This window comes from Narcine bancroftii, chromosome 13 (assembly GCF_036971445.1).
Source record: "Narcine bancroftii isolate sNarBan1 chromosome 13, sNarBan1.hap1, whole genome shotgun sequence".
NCBI lineage: Eukaryota > Metazoa > Chordata > Chondrichthyes > Torpediniformes > Narcinidae > Narcine > Narcine bancroftii.
In genome coordinates, this window is record NC_091481.1 from 15,367,317 (window position 1) to 15,386,834 (window position 19,518).

The window sequence follows — 19,518 nt, forward strand, 5'->3', positions numbered from 1 at the left end:
ACTGAGTTGAACAAAGTTGAGCAGAAAGAAATATCAGTGGAGAATAACTTTTGAGTTATAGTCTGAAAACTGTAACATTCTAGTTGAAGTACAGCTGCTCATTTCAAAAACACTTTTCAGATTTTTTTTCCTCTGCCCTAAAGGATGTTTTTTAAAAATTCACAAGTAGAATATAATTTTTTTTTAAACCCACACGATTGCTGGAGGATTGATTTGAACTATGCATTTCACTTGGATATCAGCTGTGGCCTCATTGCATAGCAGCCTCACCAATGAATCAGGATGTTAATGTTTTATTTTCCACTTTAGTGCCATGTCTAAGTAATTTGCATGTTGGTACAGTACTGATGGCATATTGTAGTTTTGGAACTAAGTGATCTATTTTCTTTAAGGTAGTGCCACACGACAGAAAATCTTCACTTGTTTTCTTATTGTGGGAAGAATCATGATTTTTTTTTTAAAACAAGAACTGTGTAAGTCGAGTTTATTGTTATCTGATTGTACAAATATAACCTGACGAAAGCGCGCTCTCCGGTCGTTAGTGCAAAAGACGCAGATGCCAAACCAGACATATCTCTCTCACACGCACACGCACACACACACACACACGTGAGCAGTTCCTTTGGTCGATCAGCATGGTGGTGCTGGCTCTGATTCCCCTGTATCTCTTTCCTGATGGGGAGAGCTGAACGATGCTGTGTGCAGAATGGAAGGGGTCCTCATTGATTTTGTCCGCCCTCTTCAGACAACGATCCTGGTAGGTAACGTCGATTGGGAGCAGGATGTGAATTGACCTCCAATCCATTTCTCTGCAGTAAACGTACCTGTGGTGCTTTTGGCCAGGATGCTCTCAATAGAGCTCTGATAGAAGGTTGACATAATGGTGACCGGTAACCTTGCTCGCTTCAGTCTTCTTAGGAAATGCAGTTGCTGTTGTGCCTTCCTGACAAGTGAGGAACTCCAAGGAACTTGGTACTCTCCATTCCCTTTATTACAGAGTTGTTGATGTGTAGTGGAGGGTGGTCATTCTTGGTCCTCCTGAAGTCCTTGATCATCTCCTTTGTCTTGTCCACATTGAAACTCAGGTTGATGGTCTTGCACCATTTCACAAGATTCTTCACCTCTTCTCTGTAGTGCAACTTATCGTTGTTGCTGATGAGACCAACTACTCTTGTGTCATCTGCAAACTTGATGAGACTGTCGGAGCTGGACCTGGAAATGCAATTGTGGGTCACTAGCGTGAATAGGAGCAGGATGAGCCCACAGCTTTGAGGTACAACGATGCTCAACGTTCTGCTACTGACCCAGACAGACAGTGGTCTTTCTGTTTGGAATCCAGGATCCATTTACACAGAGGGCTGTTGAATCCCCGCAAAGAAAGCTTCTCCACTAACCTCTGGGAATAATTGTATTTAATGCCGAGCTGAAGTCACTGAGGCGTTATTCACCAGGTAGACCAGGACGAAGTGAAGCGATAAAGCTATAGTCTTTGGAACCGTTTCTTCTATTGGTGAATTGAAATGGGTCCAGCATCTCTGAGAGATGTGTTATGAAGCGTTTCATCACCAGACGCTCGAAGCATTTCATCATGATGGAGATCGGGGCAGTAGTCATTGAGGCCTGTTATTGTCGTCCTCTTGGGTATGTTGGAGATGATGGTGGCTGTCTTGTACCCTGCAGTTATAACTTGATCAATGAGATGGTATTGAATTGCAACAAACCAAGAGGATCAAAGCAAGCAAAAGGCAGAAGACCAACAATAGAGGAGTGAATTCAGTCCTGTAACTCGCAGCACTACTGTTTGTCAATTCATAATAGATGGAATGTAATTTGCTTCTGACTAATTGGCAAATGCAATTTTCCAGATTGGCCTTTGAATCGCGCAGTCAATTGAGAGCATGAATTAGATATTTGTAATACTGTACCTGTAATTGTTCTAATTTATTACTAAGTACGTTAATTGCATAATGCAAGCATTTGTCATTTTTTAAGCCTACTTCAAGTTATGAAATAACACAGAATGTAATTAAAATTGTATCCATATTTTTGCTTCCATCTCTAGATCACTACCCTGGTAGCCCTTCAACTATTAACCCTTGCTGGCCATGATGATCAACTGGATGGACCAAAGTATAAATGCACTGCCAGTCTTGATTTCATTCGAGCAGTTGCCAGGTATTCAATGTTGCTGTGTATAGTTGAATTGTAAATATACAAAAAGAAGCTTTTGTATCAGATTTATAAAGTTGATCCTTTTGAATTGTGCACAAAACCGGTATAATGGTACATAATGGCTTTAAAAATGTAGAATGATGGAGATGTTCAGCAAGTCAGGCGGCTTTTGTGAAAAGAAAAAAAGTTTCAGAACAAAATTTCTTAAGGAAAAATGTTAAAAATCCATTGTTTCAAATAGTAACGAAGAGTGAGAAGAACAAAGTATCTATGATAGGGTGGTAATTGAAAGACTTGATGGAAACTGGTGGTGTCTTCTGAGCAATGGTGGTGAAGGCTTGATCTCAGGACGATAACCTCACCTTTAATGTCAAAAAAACAAATGAGTTGTTCATTAACTTCAGGGAATGGGGTGGAGTGCACACACCTGTCTTTATCAATGGTGCTGAGGTGGGGTTGGTGGAGAGCTTTAACTTTTTAGTGTCAATGTCACCCATAATCTGTTCTGATCCAGTCATCTTAACATTTCAGCTAAGAATGTACTCTAGCCACTCTATTTCCTTGGAAGCATAAGGAAATTTGGCACAGCCACAATGCCTCTTCCCAATTTGTTGAGATGCACCTTAAAAAGTATCCTGGCTGGATGTATCACAGCTTGTTACAGGAGCGGCTCTGCTCAAGTCTACAGGAAGCTGCATTGCTCATGCCATTGTGCAAACCAATCTCCCCCTCCATTGATTCGTATACATTTCTCGCTGCCTCAGGAAAGCAGCCAGCATATTGAAGACTCACCCCACACCTGTCACACACCCTTGCTCTTGTTGGGCAGAAGTAATGTTTGAAATTGTGAGCCGCCAACTGCAGGGACAGTTTTTCTCTTCTTCCCCCCCCCCGCCCCCACTACTGTTGTCAGTTTATTGAATGGAGGTCTCTTTAGTATAATGATGCTGCCCTTGCAGTGTTTGCACTGAACTTTTACCTCTGTATTGACACTATACATTCTCGTTTTATTTGGACCTCCTGTTGTACTCCAGGTTAGGTTGACTTGTTTGGAGAGCATGCAAAGTTTTTCCACTGTATCTTGGTGCATGGTTTTTTTAATTGTATTTTATTTACAATATAGTTGAAGTCAATTCTGGCCATTGAAATCTGCCGTCCAATTAACCGTGTACATATTTTTGAGGGTGGGTGGAAACTGGAGCACCCAGAGAAAATGCATAGGGAGAAATTACAAACTGCTGACGGTGCCAGATTCCAACTTGGTCGCTGGGACTGTCATAACGTTGCTCCAACCACTCTGCTGCCCTAAACAATAAACAGTTCATTCATCACAGTCGACCTATCTGGAGATGTTGTAAATAGATGTTTGAAGATGGATGAGGCAACAAAAATGTTGGAACTGTGAGATAGAAACCACTGCATTTGCTGGAATTTCAGCATAAAAGATAATGCCAACAATACTCAGCAGATCAGGGAAAATCTGTAGAATGAGAGAAATCGGCTTAACATTGCTAGGTTGTTTTTGAAATCATTGAATGTTTCCCTGTCATCATTTTGTTTTTTTTTAAGCTATGATGCATGGAATTGAAAAAATCCAGCATTCTTGAGGTTACAGGAAAAATTATTGAATTTTTTTGACATCAAGGATGTTCTTAGTTCCGAATATTAATTTTGTGTTTTACAAAGGGTGTGGCCTAGTTAGTGTTTAAAAAAAAATGATGGGCTGTCAATGTTCATTGTTCTTGAAGACCACTTCTATAAGTGACCACACTTGTATTGTTAAATGTGGTAATCAAACAGAGTTCCATTGCAATAATGTTACCTCAGCAGAGTACTTCGCATTCAATCTCGGGAAGTTGCTGGATGTGCATTATGTTTAGCAAAGAAAGATGGGATTGTCCATTTTCACACTAATTTTAGCAGAGTTGATCTTGATTGCTAACATAGTATTAAGGATTTAAAATATTTTACAAGTGTAGAGTCGTGGTTTTAATTTCTGTGGTGGATTTTAAAATTTTTTACTTGATCTTTTGTTGTTTGTGTATCATGTTACACTGAATCAAATACTTTTATTTTTTTGTTCATCATCTGCATTTCTCAGTTTTTTTGTCTGATTGCAAGATAGTTACTTGTCCTGTTCTCACTTGTTCCACATCCCTTATCGAACCGTTTGCACTAAATGACCCCAAGTTTCAAAATGGGGTCTGTGAAAAGTCTGTGGGCAAGAACAACAAATGACTGGTGCCTTTCATGCACCATTGATCAGTCTATCACATCGGCACTGGCATACATGTGCTTCCATGGCAGCGAAAGATTTAAACTGCCTGGTACAAATATTCCATTGAAAAACCTTGCATATTTGCTTGGAATTCTTGCAAACAGATGGAATGCAATTTGTATTTACATAATGTCTAATTATGAGCTTAGTTCATATCTTCTGTAATGTATTTCGAGATGAGCCTCATTAGGTGGTCATAGCATTGAAGAGTGACGCTAGATTTCAAGTTGTATCATATTGGAAAAGATAAATGTGCTTCCTTGCAAGACAATATCCAATTGAAGTGTTTCAGTTGAGAAATTTTGGTCATTGATATATGAATTCTTCTTTAGGGTGAAGCAGAAGCATACATTTGAATATTATGTTTAAGTAACTTGAAAGAAAATCTTTATAATTTATTTAATGTCATTCCAATTATCAGCTCCACAAAGGTAGTGATAATGACCCAATTTCAATATTTGGCCATTTTGCTGCACTTTTCAGCTATTCTTTATTAGATCACAAGAACTTGTAGGGTACAATGTAAAAGAGCAAGAATGAATGGAACTTGTGTTGACATTAAAATAGTTCATCCTGAAATAAATTTCAATGATTGCTATTGCCCACTACAAGATGTTCAGGAAGGAAGACTGTGTTCTCAGTAACTTCAATAATTGCCAAGTAAAATGATGAAGGTTAAAAATAACTTCCACTGTATAGCAAGATGGAGGTTCTGGAGATGCAAGTGTCAGCTGATGAAGGAACCTGAAGCAAAAAGAACAAACTGCTGGAACTCAGCAGGTCAGATGCCATCCATGTTTTGGGTTAAAACTTTGGTTTGGGAATGAGAAAGGAGAGGGAAACAAATAGTAGAAAGGGGGAGGACCTAATAGGTGATAGGTGCTCCAAGGAGGCATGTAGGATGATGTGAGATGGAGCCACATTCAGTGAAGTTGGGAGGTAGTGTTAGATGGAAACCATCAAAGGGGACAAATGGGGCTGAAAGATGAAGGGGAGGGTGAGGATGGAGACAGCTGCTGAAGGAAGAAGTGTATGAGGGAGGGATCTTGGCCTTAAGGAACATTGAGGAAGAGGTATGGTGGTAAGTAATAAAACTGCATAAACATTGAATTCTCCCTCAAGAAACCCACTCCTCAGTCTCCTCATCCTCTCACACACTTCCTCCTTCCTTGCCCTCCCTGGCCCTGTTACCTAGTTCTTTTTCCCTTGCACACACCATACATCCCTCTCACCATATTCCTTCCCCCTCCTGTCCTCATCAAGTCATGGTTCCTCCCTTGTATGGTATGACTGATCTCATTTCCTTCAGCTGCTCTCACCGCCTTTACTTTCCTCTCTGTTTCTCTGGCTCCATCTGACACCTGACCCCCGCCCGCCATTTTTATTTTCCTTTGTCTGATTCCACCAATGATCATCTCTAACTTCACTTCGCCTTGCTCCATCTGTTCATCTTTCACTCTTTGTTTCACCTATCGCCTACTGACCCCTAACCCCTCTCCTGATATTATTGAATTGATCATGTGTATAAATGATATTTTGATGTTTACTATAGATGAAGATAACAGTATATCTGAAACAAATGTCAACAATAGGCTATAACTGTTGAAGTTCACTTTTCTAATTGTTCTAAGTATTGTAATCAGTGAAGAATATACAAGTCAAATCCTATGAAATTATGAATTTAGTAACTTTTTTCTTTTTTTTCCACTTGTAGGACTGTGAATTTTGATATAGTGAGGTACTTGTACGATTTCATATGAGACCAGATGCAGAACCATATGGATACTGTGGGCAGTGATCAATGCTTTTACACCAATTCATACTGATCCATCTACTCTACTGTTAAGTGGCAGAGGCATTTTGGCTGCTTTGCATTTGTCCAAGCAGGTGTTGGCACAGTATGAGATCTGATGAAAATACCTTGATTGGTCTTACTGGATCTTTAGATTGAACTATTTAACACAAACTCTTCAGTGTTTTGAAGCTATGTGTTAATTATTGACAGCAGGAACTCAATGCAATCTGTTCAAATCTCATAGCATCATTTTAGCACTAAAGCTGTCAGAAATGTATTTACTTCCAACTATTTTTCTTCTATGTTGTCCTCTTCTTGAAATGTCATGTTATATACATTTATATTTGACTAATCTTTCATTTTTAAGTTGGTTGCTGTAATTTAGACTCCCTGGGGAGAGCTTGTGATTATTGTTCATGCTGTAAGCAATTTTCTTTTTGTAGTTGATGGAAATAAATAAACATGTCTCAATAATTGTGTCCTTTTTATATTCATTGTGATTCAGTGTTTATAGATAATGGCAATATAGGGCTATGGTTCTTTTATCTGTGATGCAGGAAGATTAAGGCCTGTCACTGTATCAGTCATTTAAATACATGTTGACGATCTCTAATGGGAACTCTCTCATTGTCTTGGTCAATTTGATGCTAATTAACTTGCATTCGTCTTGATTGTAAAAAGTAAAATCGTTTATTTTTGTGAAGATAATTGATGATAATTTTTCTCAGTTAATATGTAATTGCAAATATATCACAAATTAATTATCCTTTGAACCACTTGAATATACAGTATTATGTAATTGTAACTTACTATTATTATATTTTTTAAAATCTTGTGTGACCTCCAAACTGATCACTTTTTTTTAAACCAATCCATGTGTTGTTATTTGCAGCTGGTGCTCCATTAGATAGCTACGGAGGGATTTGATGCTTGTTGGTTATCATCTTGCTGAACACCCATCAGGAAGCACTATAACTTGGTTATATCAAGCTAATAATGAAAGCTGTATCATCTCGCTGTTGACTGAGGGTTATCCTGTGTTCTGGCTATCAACAATATTGCTTGGGCCACATTGATTTTGAATGCAACAGGCAAGCACTTCTCAGCATGTAGGAATCTAACTGGAGTGTATCCTGACAGATGCTATCATTATTTCCATGCTGGAATTCGACTTCCATTTTCTTTCATGGTAACTTGTTTCATCCAGAGTAGTTACGAGATAAATTCGCAAACTGTATCATATTCGATTGATTAATGTTTTACATGTTAAAGTATTTTCTGACCATAACAATTGCCTTTATGCAGTGTATTAACTAAAGTTCTGGTATTGTTTAATTTTTTCCTCTCCTAATGTTGGCAGATGAGAACCCAAAGAAATGCAAACTAATTTGCATTGCTTTCAGAACTAATTTCCTCTCCTCTCAAGACAGTAAACAGAAGTTGACAATAATGACAAACACAGGGAAACATTTCATATAAGCTATATTTGTAAATATGAACGCAAAATGTTCATGTTCATATTAGGCTGCAAGTCGATCAGTACTACTAAGTAGATTATCAAAGTGAAATAATCTGTGTTGTCTGTCCATCTAGAACTGCCATTCTCAAGCTATTTTTTGGGTATGGCCCCCTTGGGACTCTGCTCAAAGTTTATGGCCTCCTTCCCTGTGAAGCTCTCATGTTTAATTGGTTTCTTCCGCACTTCTCTTCTCCCGACTACATGAAAAACCTAAAGAATATTTTATGATTTCAGTCTGTGCCCCTTTAAATGTGCAATAGCCCCTGTTTAGAATGGGTGATTATATATAGAGCTTCACCAAATTTCTAATTGTGCAGTTCAGTGGTAACTGCTGTAGAGTTCGAATTTAATTTAGACATGCAGAATGGTTACAGGCTCTTCCGGCCCATGAGCCTAATGCTGCCCAAATACACCCAATTAACCTAAAACACCTGTATGATTTGAAGGGTGGGAGGAGGAAATCAACGAGAACATACAAACTCCTTACAGATAGCGCTGGATTCAAACCTGGGTGTAACAGCGTTGTACTAACTGTGATGCCCTGTATTGAACTGTGTCTTTTGAAATCTGTTTGGTTTAGGTGCAATTAAACTAAAAGCTTAGTAGAAATCTCAGGCTTATGCATTCCTTAATTAGGTATATAAGCGTGCCCCAAGAAAGAGAAAGACCTGGAAGATGTTTATACCTCGTTCATGTTTTTGACTCTCTGCGCAAGGAAACAAGAAAATATCAAATCTATCAAAAATTTTAAAAGGGGGTAATTATTACCGTTACAAATGTCTTTGTTAAAAATTCCATTGTTATTTTAAAATTCCAAGTTAGTAAATGTATTATCAGAATATTCAATGGAAAATATTTTTAGTCGTACTTAAATACTGGAAAAGAAAGAGAAGGAAAGCTCTCTGATCGGGAAAGGATTTTTTTTCTCTTTCTGTTGCCCTTTGCCTTTACCTTCCTTCCTCCAGCTCCCCACTCCTATCTGAGAGTATCTTTCTCAGCCATCTGCCCCCTCCCTTGTTCATCACCTCAGATTTCATTTCTTCCTCCCCCTCACAGCATTTACCTTTCACCTGTCAGCCTGTGCTCCCCAACCCCCAGCCCCCACCTAGCTTATTCAGGCATTTTCCCAATTTTTTCCATTCCTGAAGAACTGTTCAGGCCTAAAATGTCAACTTCCTATTGCTTTCCTTGGATGCCACATGACCTGCTGAGTTTCTCCAGCACCTTTGCGTATTCAGGTTCTCCAGCATCTGCAAGTATCTTGTTTAATCTCTATTTGTGCTGAATTTAATTAACCAAGCTGTATATCACAAGGGACCATACATTTTGGGCTGTGAGTCTTCAAAGCCCAAGTCATAACTATTCCATGAGTTTGCATTAATTTTTTGATGTCTTTTTTTCCTACAATTGTTGGGACTTCTAAATTCTTATCTGTTTTATGGCTGATAGCATCTTGGTTTATAGTTTAACTCTTGTTATTCTTCATGCTTTGCTTGTAAGGTTATTTCTGTGGAACAAACAACATTATACCTTTTAGTCTCCCTCAATGAGAACAATGCTTGCATGAAGATGATCTCGTCCATCTTCCTGTCAAACAATCCTCCAGCAAACATCAAGGGTTAGTTGGAATAATTTTTGATTAGTTGACTACATTTGGTCACAAATTTTTGTCCTGCATTTACAAGATTTAAAATTTCTACAGAGATGCAAAATGTAGTCTAAGAATTGTTATTTTAAATGCCACCATAGAAACAAAGTATGAAAAAACAATTTTATGCAGTTGAATCTGAAAGTGTTTTTTGCAGTAGCTATCTATTAATCCTTTAATGAGAAATCTTTAATTGAATCTAGTCAGATTCAAATATGTAATAGAGTAAGGCCCTCCTGTAGTTTGTAACTGTTTAGAAATATTCAGTTGGATAATCATGTTGAGGAACATGATCCTCAACATGATTATCCAACTGCACGAAAACCAACAAGGTCGGGTCAGATACAGCAATGAGCTCTCTGAACCCTTCTCCATTAACAATGGCGTGAAGCAAGGCTGTGTTCTCGCACCAACCCTCTTTTCAATCTTCTTCAGCATGATGCTGAACCAAGCCATGAAAGACCCCAACAATGAAGACGCTGTTTACATCCGGTACCGCACGGATGGCAGTCTCTTCAATCTGAGGCGCCTGCAAGCTCACACCAAGACACAAGAGAAACTTGTCCGTGAACTACTCTTTGCAGATGATGCCGCTTTAGTTGCCCATTCAGAGCCAGCTCTTCAGCGCTTGACGTCCTGCTTTGCGGAAACTGCCAAAATGTTTGGCCTGGAAGTCAGCCTGAAGAAAACTGAGGTCCTCCATCAGCCAGCTCCCCACCATGACTACCAGCCCCCCCACATCTCCATCGGGCACACAAAACTCAAAACGGTCAACCAGTTTACCTATCTCGGCTGCACCATTTCATCAGATGCAAGGATCGACAATGAGATAGACAACAGACTCGCCAAGGCAAATAGCGCCTTTGGAAGACTACACAAAAGAGTCTGGAAAAACAACCAACTGAAAAACCTCACAAAGATAAGCGTATACAGAGCCGTTGTCATACCCACACTCCTGTTCGGCTCCGAATCATGGGTCCTCTACCGGCACCACCTACGGCTCCTAGAACGCTTCCACCAGCGTTGTCTCCGCTCCATCCTCAACATCCATTGGAGCGCTCACACCCCTAACGTCGAGGTACTCGAGATGGCAGAGGTCGACAGCATCGAGTCCACGCTGCTGAAGATCCAGCTGCGCTGGATGGGTCACGTCTCCAGAATGGAGGACCATCGCCTTCCCAAGATCGTATTATATGGCGAGCTCTCCACTGGCCACCGTGACAGAGGTGCACCAAAGAAAAGGTACAAGGACTGCCTAAAGAAATCTCTTGGTGCCTGCCACATTGACCACCGCCAGTGGGCTGATAACGCCTCAAACCGTGCATCTTGGCGCCTCACAGTTTGGCGGGCAGCAGCCTCCTTTGAAGAAGACCGCAGAGCCCACCTCACTGACAAAAGGCAAAGGAGGAAAAACCCAACACCCAACCCCAACCAACCAATTTTCCCTTGCAACCGCTGCAATCGTGTCTGCCTGTCCCGCATCGGACTGGTCAGCCACAAACGAGCCTGCAGCTGACGTGGACTTTTTACCCCCTCCATAAATCTTCGTCCGCGAAGCCAAGCCAAAGAAAAAGAAGAAATATTCAGTTTATTGATCTTGCATTAGTTACGTGTCACTACTCCCTGAAATTTCCTGAGCAAAATGCAGCTAATTGGAGGTTAAATCTTTTTAGGATCTTCAACTGTGCATCAGGAGGAGAATGTTAGGTTAGTGGAATGATTTAAAAGTCAGATCTCATGAGCTGTACTAGAGAAAGCAGACATTTTTGTTTAGTGGCACATTAGTGCTGTAGAGAAAACGGTTTTGCCAACATACATGTAGAAATTATCTGCAAGCCGAATCTAATTTTGAAATTGCGTTGCAAGTTCTCAGATGTCATACCTTCATGAAGGGCTCAAGCCTGAAACATGTATGAATCTTTATCTTTGCTATTTAAAAGACACTGTTTGACCTGCTGAGTTTCTCCAGCATTATTTTTACTTCATTCACAGTGTCTGCAGATGTTTGTTTTTCTCAGATATTTTCTTGTATGAGTCATCCACGTTTGCTTAAAAAAGGGACTGAAATTGGGCAAACTTGTTTGCTGCAAGGTTAAAGTTCTGTTGACACGACATTAATAATTGATGCCACTTTCCCATAACCCCTACAAATATATGAAATATTCCCTCATAGCTGAACCTAAAAATCTATTTGTCAGCTGCTTCTTGTGTTGCCAATTAGATTTTTAAATAAAAACCTTTAATCTCTATGTATTTTTGCTAAACTGCTCTGAAGAAAATAAAAAGCAGAGTAGCTTGATATTTGTCCTCAGGAATTCTCCAGTTATAAAATAGTTTCATTCAAGTTGTGATCCAGTGGAAATATCGACATGGACCTTTAAGGTATTATCTTCATGTTATTCAAAAATATACCTAAATAGATCAATGAAGAGAATCATTTCAAATGTTTAGTGTGTACTAATTGCTTTGCTGAACTGATGTTGGTACAGAAGAAACCTCTTTCATGTGGGATCTCTTCAGGTAATGGAACAACTTGAGTAACTATAATGTTGAATAATAGGGTTCTTGAATGAAGGTTAAGATTTTACTGATTTTAAAATTTAGTCTAGAAAGTGGTCATCCTACCAGAGGAAGTTAGTAATATTTTTTTAAATGTCTGGAATTGGTGTCACAAGTATTGAGTAACCTGTGCAAAGTCCAGGCATTTAAGAGCTTTTTGACTAGCATCTCACTGCAGATTTTTTTCCCATATATTAAATTAAGCCGTTAATTATATTGAATAATGTCTTTTGTGGTTAGCACTTCAAAACTGACATAGCATTTACGTGGCCTTTCAGCAGATGCCACTCGATGTTCAGTATGTAAATTCTGTTATTTGATAAATAACAAGTCGTGGCTTAAGTGAAAGATTTCCAGTTTTGGACAATAGAAAAGAATGAGGGGAATGGTTTGCTCTCTGATGCTAATCTGAGAAGGTGGAGTCTTTCAGTACCTCCAGTAAAATCAAGGGAAATAAATTATTTCTAGTCACTGCATTTTATGCCTGATCAACTCCCAGTTGTAGTCGGTGTTCTGACTGAAGGGAAGACGTTTGTCATCTTAAAACAAAGTTAACAATAAAAGGCACGCCTTGAGGCACGTGGGAGGGAGCTGGAAAGTGGAATGGAATATGCTCTGAGGAAGACGTGTTTGAAAGCTGTATTGCAGCTTATGAAGCTGCTGTATTAGAATGCAGTAGAAACAGCTGACAGCTGGCAGTTCCTACAGTTCCTGGCTTATGACTTTCCCCACAGAAGCTCCCGAACATTAAACTTGTAATTTTTTTTCCAACAGCAAAAGAAAACCTTCGCTCACAAGATCCAGGTTCACAGCTGAACAGCATACGAAGAGGATAAAGATATGGATAAAAAACGATGCTTATGTACTTGGACTTTGTTCTTTCTTGTTGGAATATTCTCGCCAGTTCTTGTATGTGGATCAGTGGGGCTTTACCCAAGGTTTGCCCCATTCTTTTTCCTCTGCACTCATCATGGAGAGCTGGAGGGTGATGGCGATCAGGGAGAGGTGTTGATGTCACTTCATATTGCGGGAAACCCAGGATATTATGTGCCTGGTCAAGAATATCATGGTAGGTCATTTACTGTATTTAAAGGGAAATTGTTTTTTTTTTGTCTCATGGAACATCATGGTACAAGAATTAGTTTCTGGGGAAGCCAATGCATTATTCTTTTGCCTGATCTGCATACATCCTTCAAAACTGGTCAAAGTCTGCATATTTTAAAAACAGTTCTTTGTTTTGTGGGCCACAAGTATTTAATATTTCACTGTTTACATTAGGAGCATCCAGGTTAAATAAAATCATGTTGATATATTTGACTGTCATCATTCTTGCTGATGGGAGTTATGAAGATAAATGAATCCTTTGGGGATTCCTCCTTTGTTATGAGCCATTCTATCTCTGTTCCTCAATCTCTGTCCTTCAAAGAGTCAGTACTGGAGATGGGGTGCATTAAACTAAGCTGGCAGGCCTGAGTGGGCTTTGTGTGTGGGCTCAACTCAAGTGTAAAAACCTTTTTGCTGAGACAGCTGTCAGTCCCAGACCAATCTGTGTTTTAAAATAAAGTAGATACATTTCTGACATGAGAGCTTATAGTGTACTTGTGGGTCATCTCTATCCTGTGGACTGTGTTCACAGTTAGGCAGATGATCGTGGAATGCCCAACACAATAATCTCCACTGTTCATGTGTGAACTGCAACAGACTGTTCTCTGTAGCTAAAAGTGAGAGTTCAGGTCAGCCGAGCATGGGGTTGAATTAACATGGAAAAGGCAGCTTGAGCATTTGGAATCAAGAGTACAAAGGAGATTCTGACAATCTCCACAAGAAAATAATTCTACAGGAAGCAAATATATTAAACATTTTGATAAGAGTAGAAAATGTAGTGTTTAAAGTTTTGAATATGCAGTTCTGCAAACAATAAAATATCCCCTTTATTTGAGACTGAATGCCTTAGTTTGGTTTCAATCAGATGATGTATTTATCTTTAAGCATGATGTTTAACCAGTTTATTTCACTGACCATTCATCCATTGAGATTAATTAGTGTGAAAGAGATGAATATATTGCAATTTTTTTGTTGATTAGCAAGATTTAAAACATTTTGTGTTGAGTTTTGTATTCAGCAATGTTTCAATACAGGGCACAGATATTAGTAAATGATGAATAGAAATGTAGAAAACACCCTGAACATTATCAATGATTGTAACAGCCTCAATGCAACGGCTCACTCAGAAAATAAAAATGATGCCATTTATTTTGGAAATGGTTAATAATTGTATGGTTACTTCTGCAAAACATCATAAAAAAACCTGTCAGTAGGTAATCCAAATGTACTTTGTTGGCATTTAATATGTTTACTGTCAAAGAGTTGAGAAATTGGCTTTCTGGAAACTTTCTGTTGGAAGGTTGAGGTACAGATTCATCTTAATTACTTCACTGATTACAGGCAAGGTTGCTAGACATTGTCGGGTATTTGATTTGACACTGCAAGTAATATGAAGTATTACCATTTATACAGTGATGGGGTACAAATCAAACTGTAAATTTGCATTAGTCGCAGAACAGCAACTCACCAAAATGTAGATCTGTTAACTTCTATTTGGTAAATAGTGGAGTATCCATTAAGATTTGAATTCAATACAGTGAATAGATTCAAAAGACTGCTGCGTCTCAATCACTGTGATTAAGTAGTAATTTTAATATTGAAGTTTTTTTTGCTTGGGTTGCTTTTTTTCTGGCATTAAACCTTATAAATTCTGAACAAAAATAAATTGGATTCATTTTTTTTTTCAGAGAATTGCTTTCCTCACACTGGATCAATATTTATATTCTAACAGCTTGCCTCCCCAAAAAAATGGGCAGCAGGAGGCAGATTAGTTGCCAGGATTGCATGGAAATTGTGTGAATGAACACTCTTTAGATGAGCCATTCTCAATGGGGGCTATAGTACATTTAAGGGTGGGAGGGCCCACAGACCGAAATCATATTTAAAAAAAAATGTTTTTTATGTAGTTGATCGGAGAGAAATACGGAAGAAACCAACTAAACGACTGCTTCACAAGGATGAGGGTGGGGGCATAAACATTGAGCAGAGTTCTGAGGGGGCCATAGTCAAAAAAAGGTTGAGAATGACTGTCTTAGATTATACCCAGAACTACCAGTGGCTACTGTTAGTGATTTTCCTCATTTCTTTCTTCTCAAAGCAGACTTCCACTTCATTATCTTTCTCAACCAAGATTAGAATAAAAATTAACTATACGTGGAAATGCAGGGAAGTCTAAGACCGTCAAGTTCACTTATTTCACTGCATAGGAACGTAGGAAGTAGGAACAGGAGTAGGCCAAAAATGGCCCAACAAGCCTGCTCCGCCATTCAATACGATCATGGCTGATCTAATTTATGACCTAACTCCACCTACCTGACTTCTCCCCATATCCCCTAATTCCTGAATGTTTCACAAAAATCTTGTTTGTTATGTTTGGGGCAAGATATATGGTAGAAAAGAATGAAATCATCCTTTTCCTGGGCCTATTATTTTCACCAAAAAAAAAATCATTCATTTTGAATGGTCTTGATTCAACAGCTTTATTTAATATCAGCTTAAAGTGGTACAGATTTGAGTCTCCACTTTTTCATCAGTGGAGAGTGGCAATAGAGACTTGCTTTGTAGTGAGGGAATGGCTCTATGGAGCTGTTGGAGTTTGATTGTGTTTAAGAAATGAAAACTACCAGCTCTACATTTCAGCAACAGATGAAATGTTTGGGCACTGAAGGGGGAAAAAGATTAAAATAAATGAGTACAAAAGACTGAGTGTTCAATCCTTAGATTTTCTGTAACACAATCCACTAAGAATAAAGAAGATACATTTAAAATGAACCCAAGCCAATTTCCTTGGAATTAACTGTTTTCTCTGCCTTGAATATGAAATAGTTTTAATATCAATCTGATCATAGGTGTTGCAATTCTGTAATGAATTCTTTGATGCCATAATAATTTAGCAGCTTCCAAGTCACTGGCTATTCCAAGTCACAGTAGCTATTTTTCCACTGAAAATTTCATAACAATTAAGTTATAGTAACTGAGCAGATAATTAGGTATAATTATGAGTACGTACTAAAATGCAAAGCATTCCAGTCTTATGACCAGTTTCCTGAAAACTTCATTCATGTTTGTAAATTAACAGTCAATTGCTGATTATTTTGTTTTGCAAGTGTAATTGGTAATTTTATTGGCTTTGGGAGAACCACTTGGTGCCAATTACGTTTCCATGAAATAATGTTGCAGCTTTTATTTAAAGTTCACACAAATGGTTTTCTTTGATTTTACTCACATTAGTGATTGTATTGTGGAAATAAATTGAGAATCTAGGAATTGGACTTTTTCAATAAAAGTAATGAACAAATATTTAGCATTGTTGATAACAGGAAGATCTCACATACTCTCTCTGATGCCAAAATCTCATGACAAAGATTGGCTATTTCATCGGAAGTGTGACTATAATTTGCTAAATAAAAAATCTGTTTCTTCATAATACCTTCGCTGCATCAAGAAAGCTCATTAGATAGGGAAATTAATTCTTGGGTTCAATATTTTTTTGCTGAAAAATAGGCACTCAGAGGATCATTAATATGCTCAGTCCTTGTCTAATAAATGCACTTCAACTCCAGAACTGAGTTGACAGGTGCAATGGAGTGAGAGTGAAAATGTCTTTGTGTATACGCAGCTTATTGGTGCTGGAAACAAACAGTTTCACATGAGCCTTAAATCACAAATGCTGTTCTGTTTGTGTTCCTGTTTATAATAATTTAAACTATATTTAAAAATAAATCATAAATACAATCTGACCTGGTACTTTAAAAAAAAAACACAACTTATCAATTCAACCATTTTGAAATAAGATTGGAAATTAGTATGTGGTTATTTATGTTGAATCAGGAGCCATATATTTATAAACCTAAAAGCAGTTGTGCATTTTGAATCAATTAATAGTCTTGTAGCTGATAAATCTTACTGCTGGCACAAAGCGACTGATAGGCTGCTAAGCCATCTCTTGGTTTAACCTGACATCAAAATACTAAATGTTCTGTCTCAGCATTCAAAAGCTCTTACTAATAAAAATAAAATTCAAATTTCAATTGAATTCAAATAATCAAAGTTATCCAAAAATGATAACACAAAGTCCCTCTCATCTGTTCTCCACTGAGATCAATTCCACTTCATATTTCTGCTCATGAACTCCATGCATTGTTTTGAAAAATAACATGAATGAGTATGAGGAGCCATTCACATGTCTATTCACAGAAATCCCAAACTAAACGGCATGTATGAAACTGCTGCCACAAAATTTCACTTTTTGAAAATAAAGTGAATTTGACAAAATATAAAATGCTTTTCTCATTTGTGTTCAGACAATAAGATTTAAAAATTCTGAAAACTTAAAATCAGTTTTAAAATCTTTTTTTGGAATGCTTGCTAGAATTGACCAAATAAAGATTTTTTTTCATGATGGATATTGATTGGGTGAGTAAAATCTTAGATCTAAATTCAGATCACATTACCTATTCTTGGAAAACTTTGGCTTGTTCCTCTCCAGTATTTGTATTCATCAACTCTCCTTCTGTCCTGATTAATAAGTAAAACAGTAAGTCTTGTGACCATTCCAAATGCTTGAAATTGTAAAATAGTTTAAATTTTAAACTCATTAATCTGGCTGTATTCTTAGACTAAAAGCAACTTCCTCAAACCTATAAGGGTTGTGAGGAGAGAAGAAGATATAATTCCTTTGCATCTTATCAAAAAGAAGAAAAAAAACCTTGTTTAAACTATTTTTGCTTCAGGGGTCTAAAATTAGCCATTTGAATTATTTTCATGAAATATTACATGGCCATTGTCTGACCTGCTCAAGCCTTGTAGAAACTTTGCATCAAAAACAATGTACAGTATTCCCCTACATTTCATAAAGTTCATAAGAACAGCTGCAAACCAATCTTGGTGGAAAATGTCATGAAATCAATTTAAAGCATCTCAGTTTTCAACAGATGTTTCAAAAGAGGTAGAAAGGTAATTGGATGGGGTAGGGTTCTGAACAAATCCATGATAAAGGGGTGATGCCATTGCCACTAAATTTAGAGGCAGGGGAGTGAGATTGGAGAATTTATTTTGTATAAATCTGATAAAATGTTGACTGCATAAGACACAATATCAGTTATTTAAAAGGACATACCCTCACCCTCTGAAATTATCTATAAAATTTGTTTTGATGTGACTTTAAAAACATTGGCATAAAATTATTGATCTGGAAGAACTAACAGATTCCTGGGAACCACATGACTAGAGGCAATGCATGTAATTCACCCAAGTTTCAAACATAGTCATTATCATTTGTGGCACTATTGAGAAATCAACCTCCACTTTAGCTTGGTTACCAAAATCTACCCTAACACATCACTTTGTTAGCTTTCTTCTCTGTATATTGTCTTCTGTCTTTCCAGTTTTTTCTCGAGTCTTGTCCTGTGACTGCAAGTTTTGGTCCGGTTGTTATTATTGGAATATAACTTTGATATTTTAAAGAGAAAAGTGGGTGGGAGATAAAAAAGATGGGCTAGAGGTGGTCACCCAGGGAGTGTTGGAGGGGAATTCGGATGCTTCATCAAACAATGTTCAAGGCTGGATGTTATTCTCTCAGGAAACAAACGTGCAGAGGATTCAAAGAAGATGGATTGGATAGAAGGCAAGGTTTGATTGGGGAAAAACAGAGTGGAAAAGTAGCTTGGGAGAATTTTGTTGGGAAGGGAAGTAGTGGGTGGTTGGGGGAAAGAAAAAGAACATGAACTGCTCATGTTCAGAGAGACCTGGTTGTAGAAGATCATGGAAAACAAATGTACAGGTGCATCAGGCAAGAAGGAAGGCTAATGTTTGCTTTTTGCAAGAGGATTCAAGAGTAAAGATGCATTATCACTCTCACATTGGACCTTTGAGAGATTGCTCTTGGAATATTGTATACAGTTATAGTTTCCTGAAAGAGTTTATTTTAGTGTCAAGTACACTATTCTAGTTGGTTCTCAACAGTAGATTGGTAACTTCTGGAGGGGCATTAACTCTTTTATTTTACAGTACTGACATGCACTGTGTCTGTCAACTCAATTCCCATTCACAGCTTTAAAAATTTTACGAAGCTTGTCAGTTCACTTTCCTGTTTTATTGAAAGTAAACCCCAGAAGGCTCTGTGATCCAATCTGATGTCCTTTTTATTTTTTTTCAAAATACTCTTGTCTCTGGTCCTTCATTATCATTAAGTTTGTCAGAAAACTGCAAAGTTGTATCCAGGATAGTGGAATGATTTCAAAACTGGCCTTCTGTAAATTGATGAAATGCTGTGCTATTTTAAATTACAGTTTTACTTTTGCAGCAAATGATATTTGTTGCAATTATCGAACTGAGTTTAATCGCTTATTTGGATGCAAAAGCAGGGGTAGGTGGGATATAAAACTGGCTAACCAGTGCATGAGGAAAGCCATTGAAAATATTTACTGTTTTAAACTTATTCT

At 37.9% G+C, this 19,518-nt stretch overlaps 2 protein-coding genes across 11 annotated transcripts in view; both read left to right on the forward strand.

Annotated features, from left to right (window-relative positions):
• orc5 (origin recognition complex, subunit 5) overlaps positions 1–6,729 on the forward strand; it is a 65,321-nt gene extending 58,592 nt beyond the window's left edge. For 4 of the 6 annotated variants that reach the window (XM_069907564.1, XM_069907565.1, XM_069907567.1 and 1 more), the window contains 2 exons: positions 2,063–2,175; positions 6,165–6,729. In XM_069907564.1, the coding sequence (XP_069763665.1) occupies positions 2,063–2,175; positions 6,165–6,210 (159 nt within the window). In that variant the 3' untranslated portion in view covers positions 6,211–6,729. The remainder of the gene's footprint in view (positions 1–2,062; positions 2,176–6,164) is intronic. The other 2 variants (XM_069907566.1, XM_069907563.1) reach the window with 1 other exon arrangement.
• A 2,598-nt stretch (positions 6,730–9,327) lies between these two features.
• LOC138748952 (reelin-like) overlaps positions 9,328–19,518 on the forward strand; it is a 271,468-nt gene continuing 261,277 nt past the window's right edge. The window contains exons 1-2 of one of the 5 annotated variants that reach the window (XM_069909910.1): positions 9,328–9,382; positions 12,746–13,040. In XM_069909910.1, coding sequence (XP_069766011.1) covers positions 12,812–13,040 — 229 coding nt within the window. In that variant the 5' untranslated portion in view covers positions 9,328–9,382; positions 12,746–12,811. Of the gene's footprint in view, positions 9,383–11,586; positions 11,795–11,858; positions 11,933–12,177; positions 12,270–12,497; positions 13,041–19,518 lie in introns of those variants that run through there. The other 4 variants (XM_069909907.1, XM_069909911.1, XM_069909909.1 and 1 more) reach the window with 4 other exon arrangements.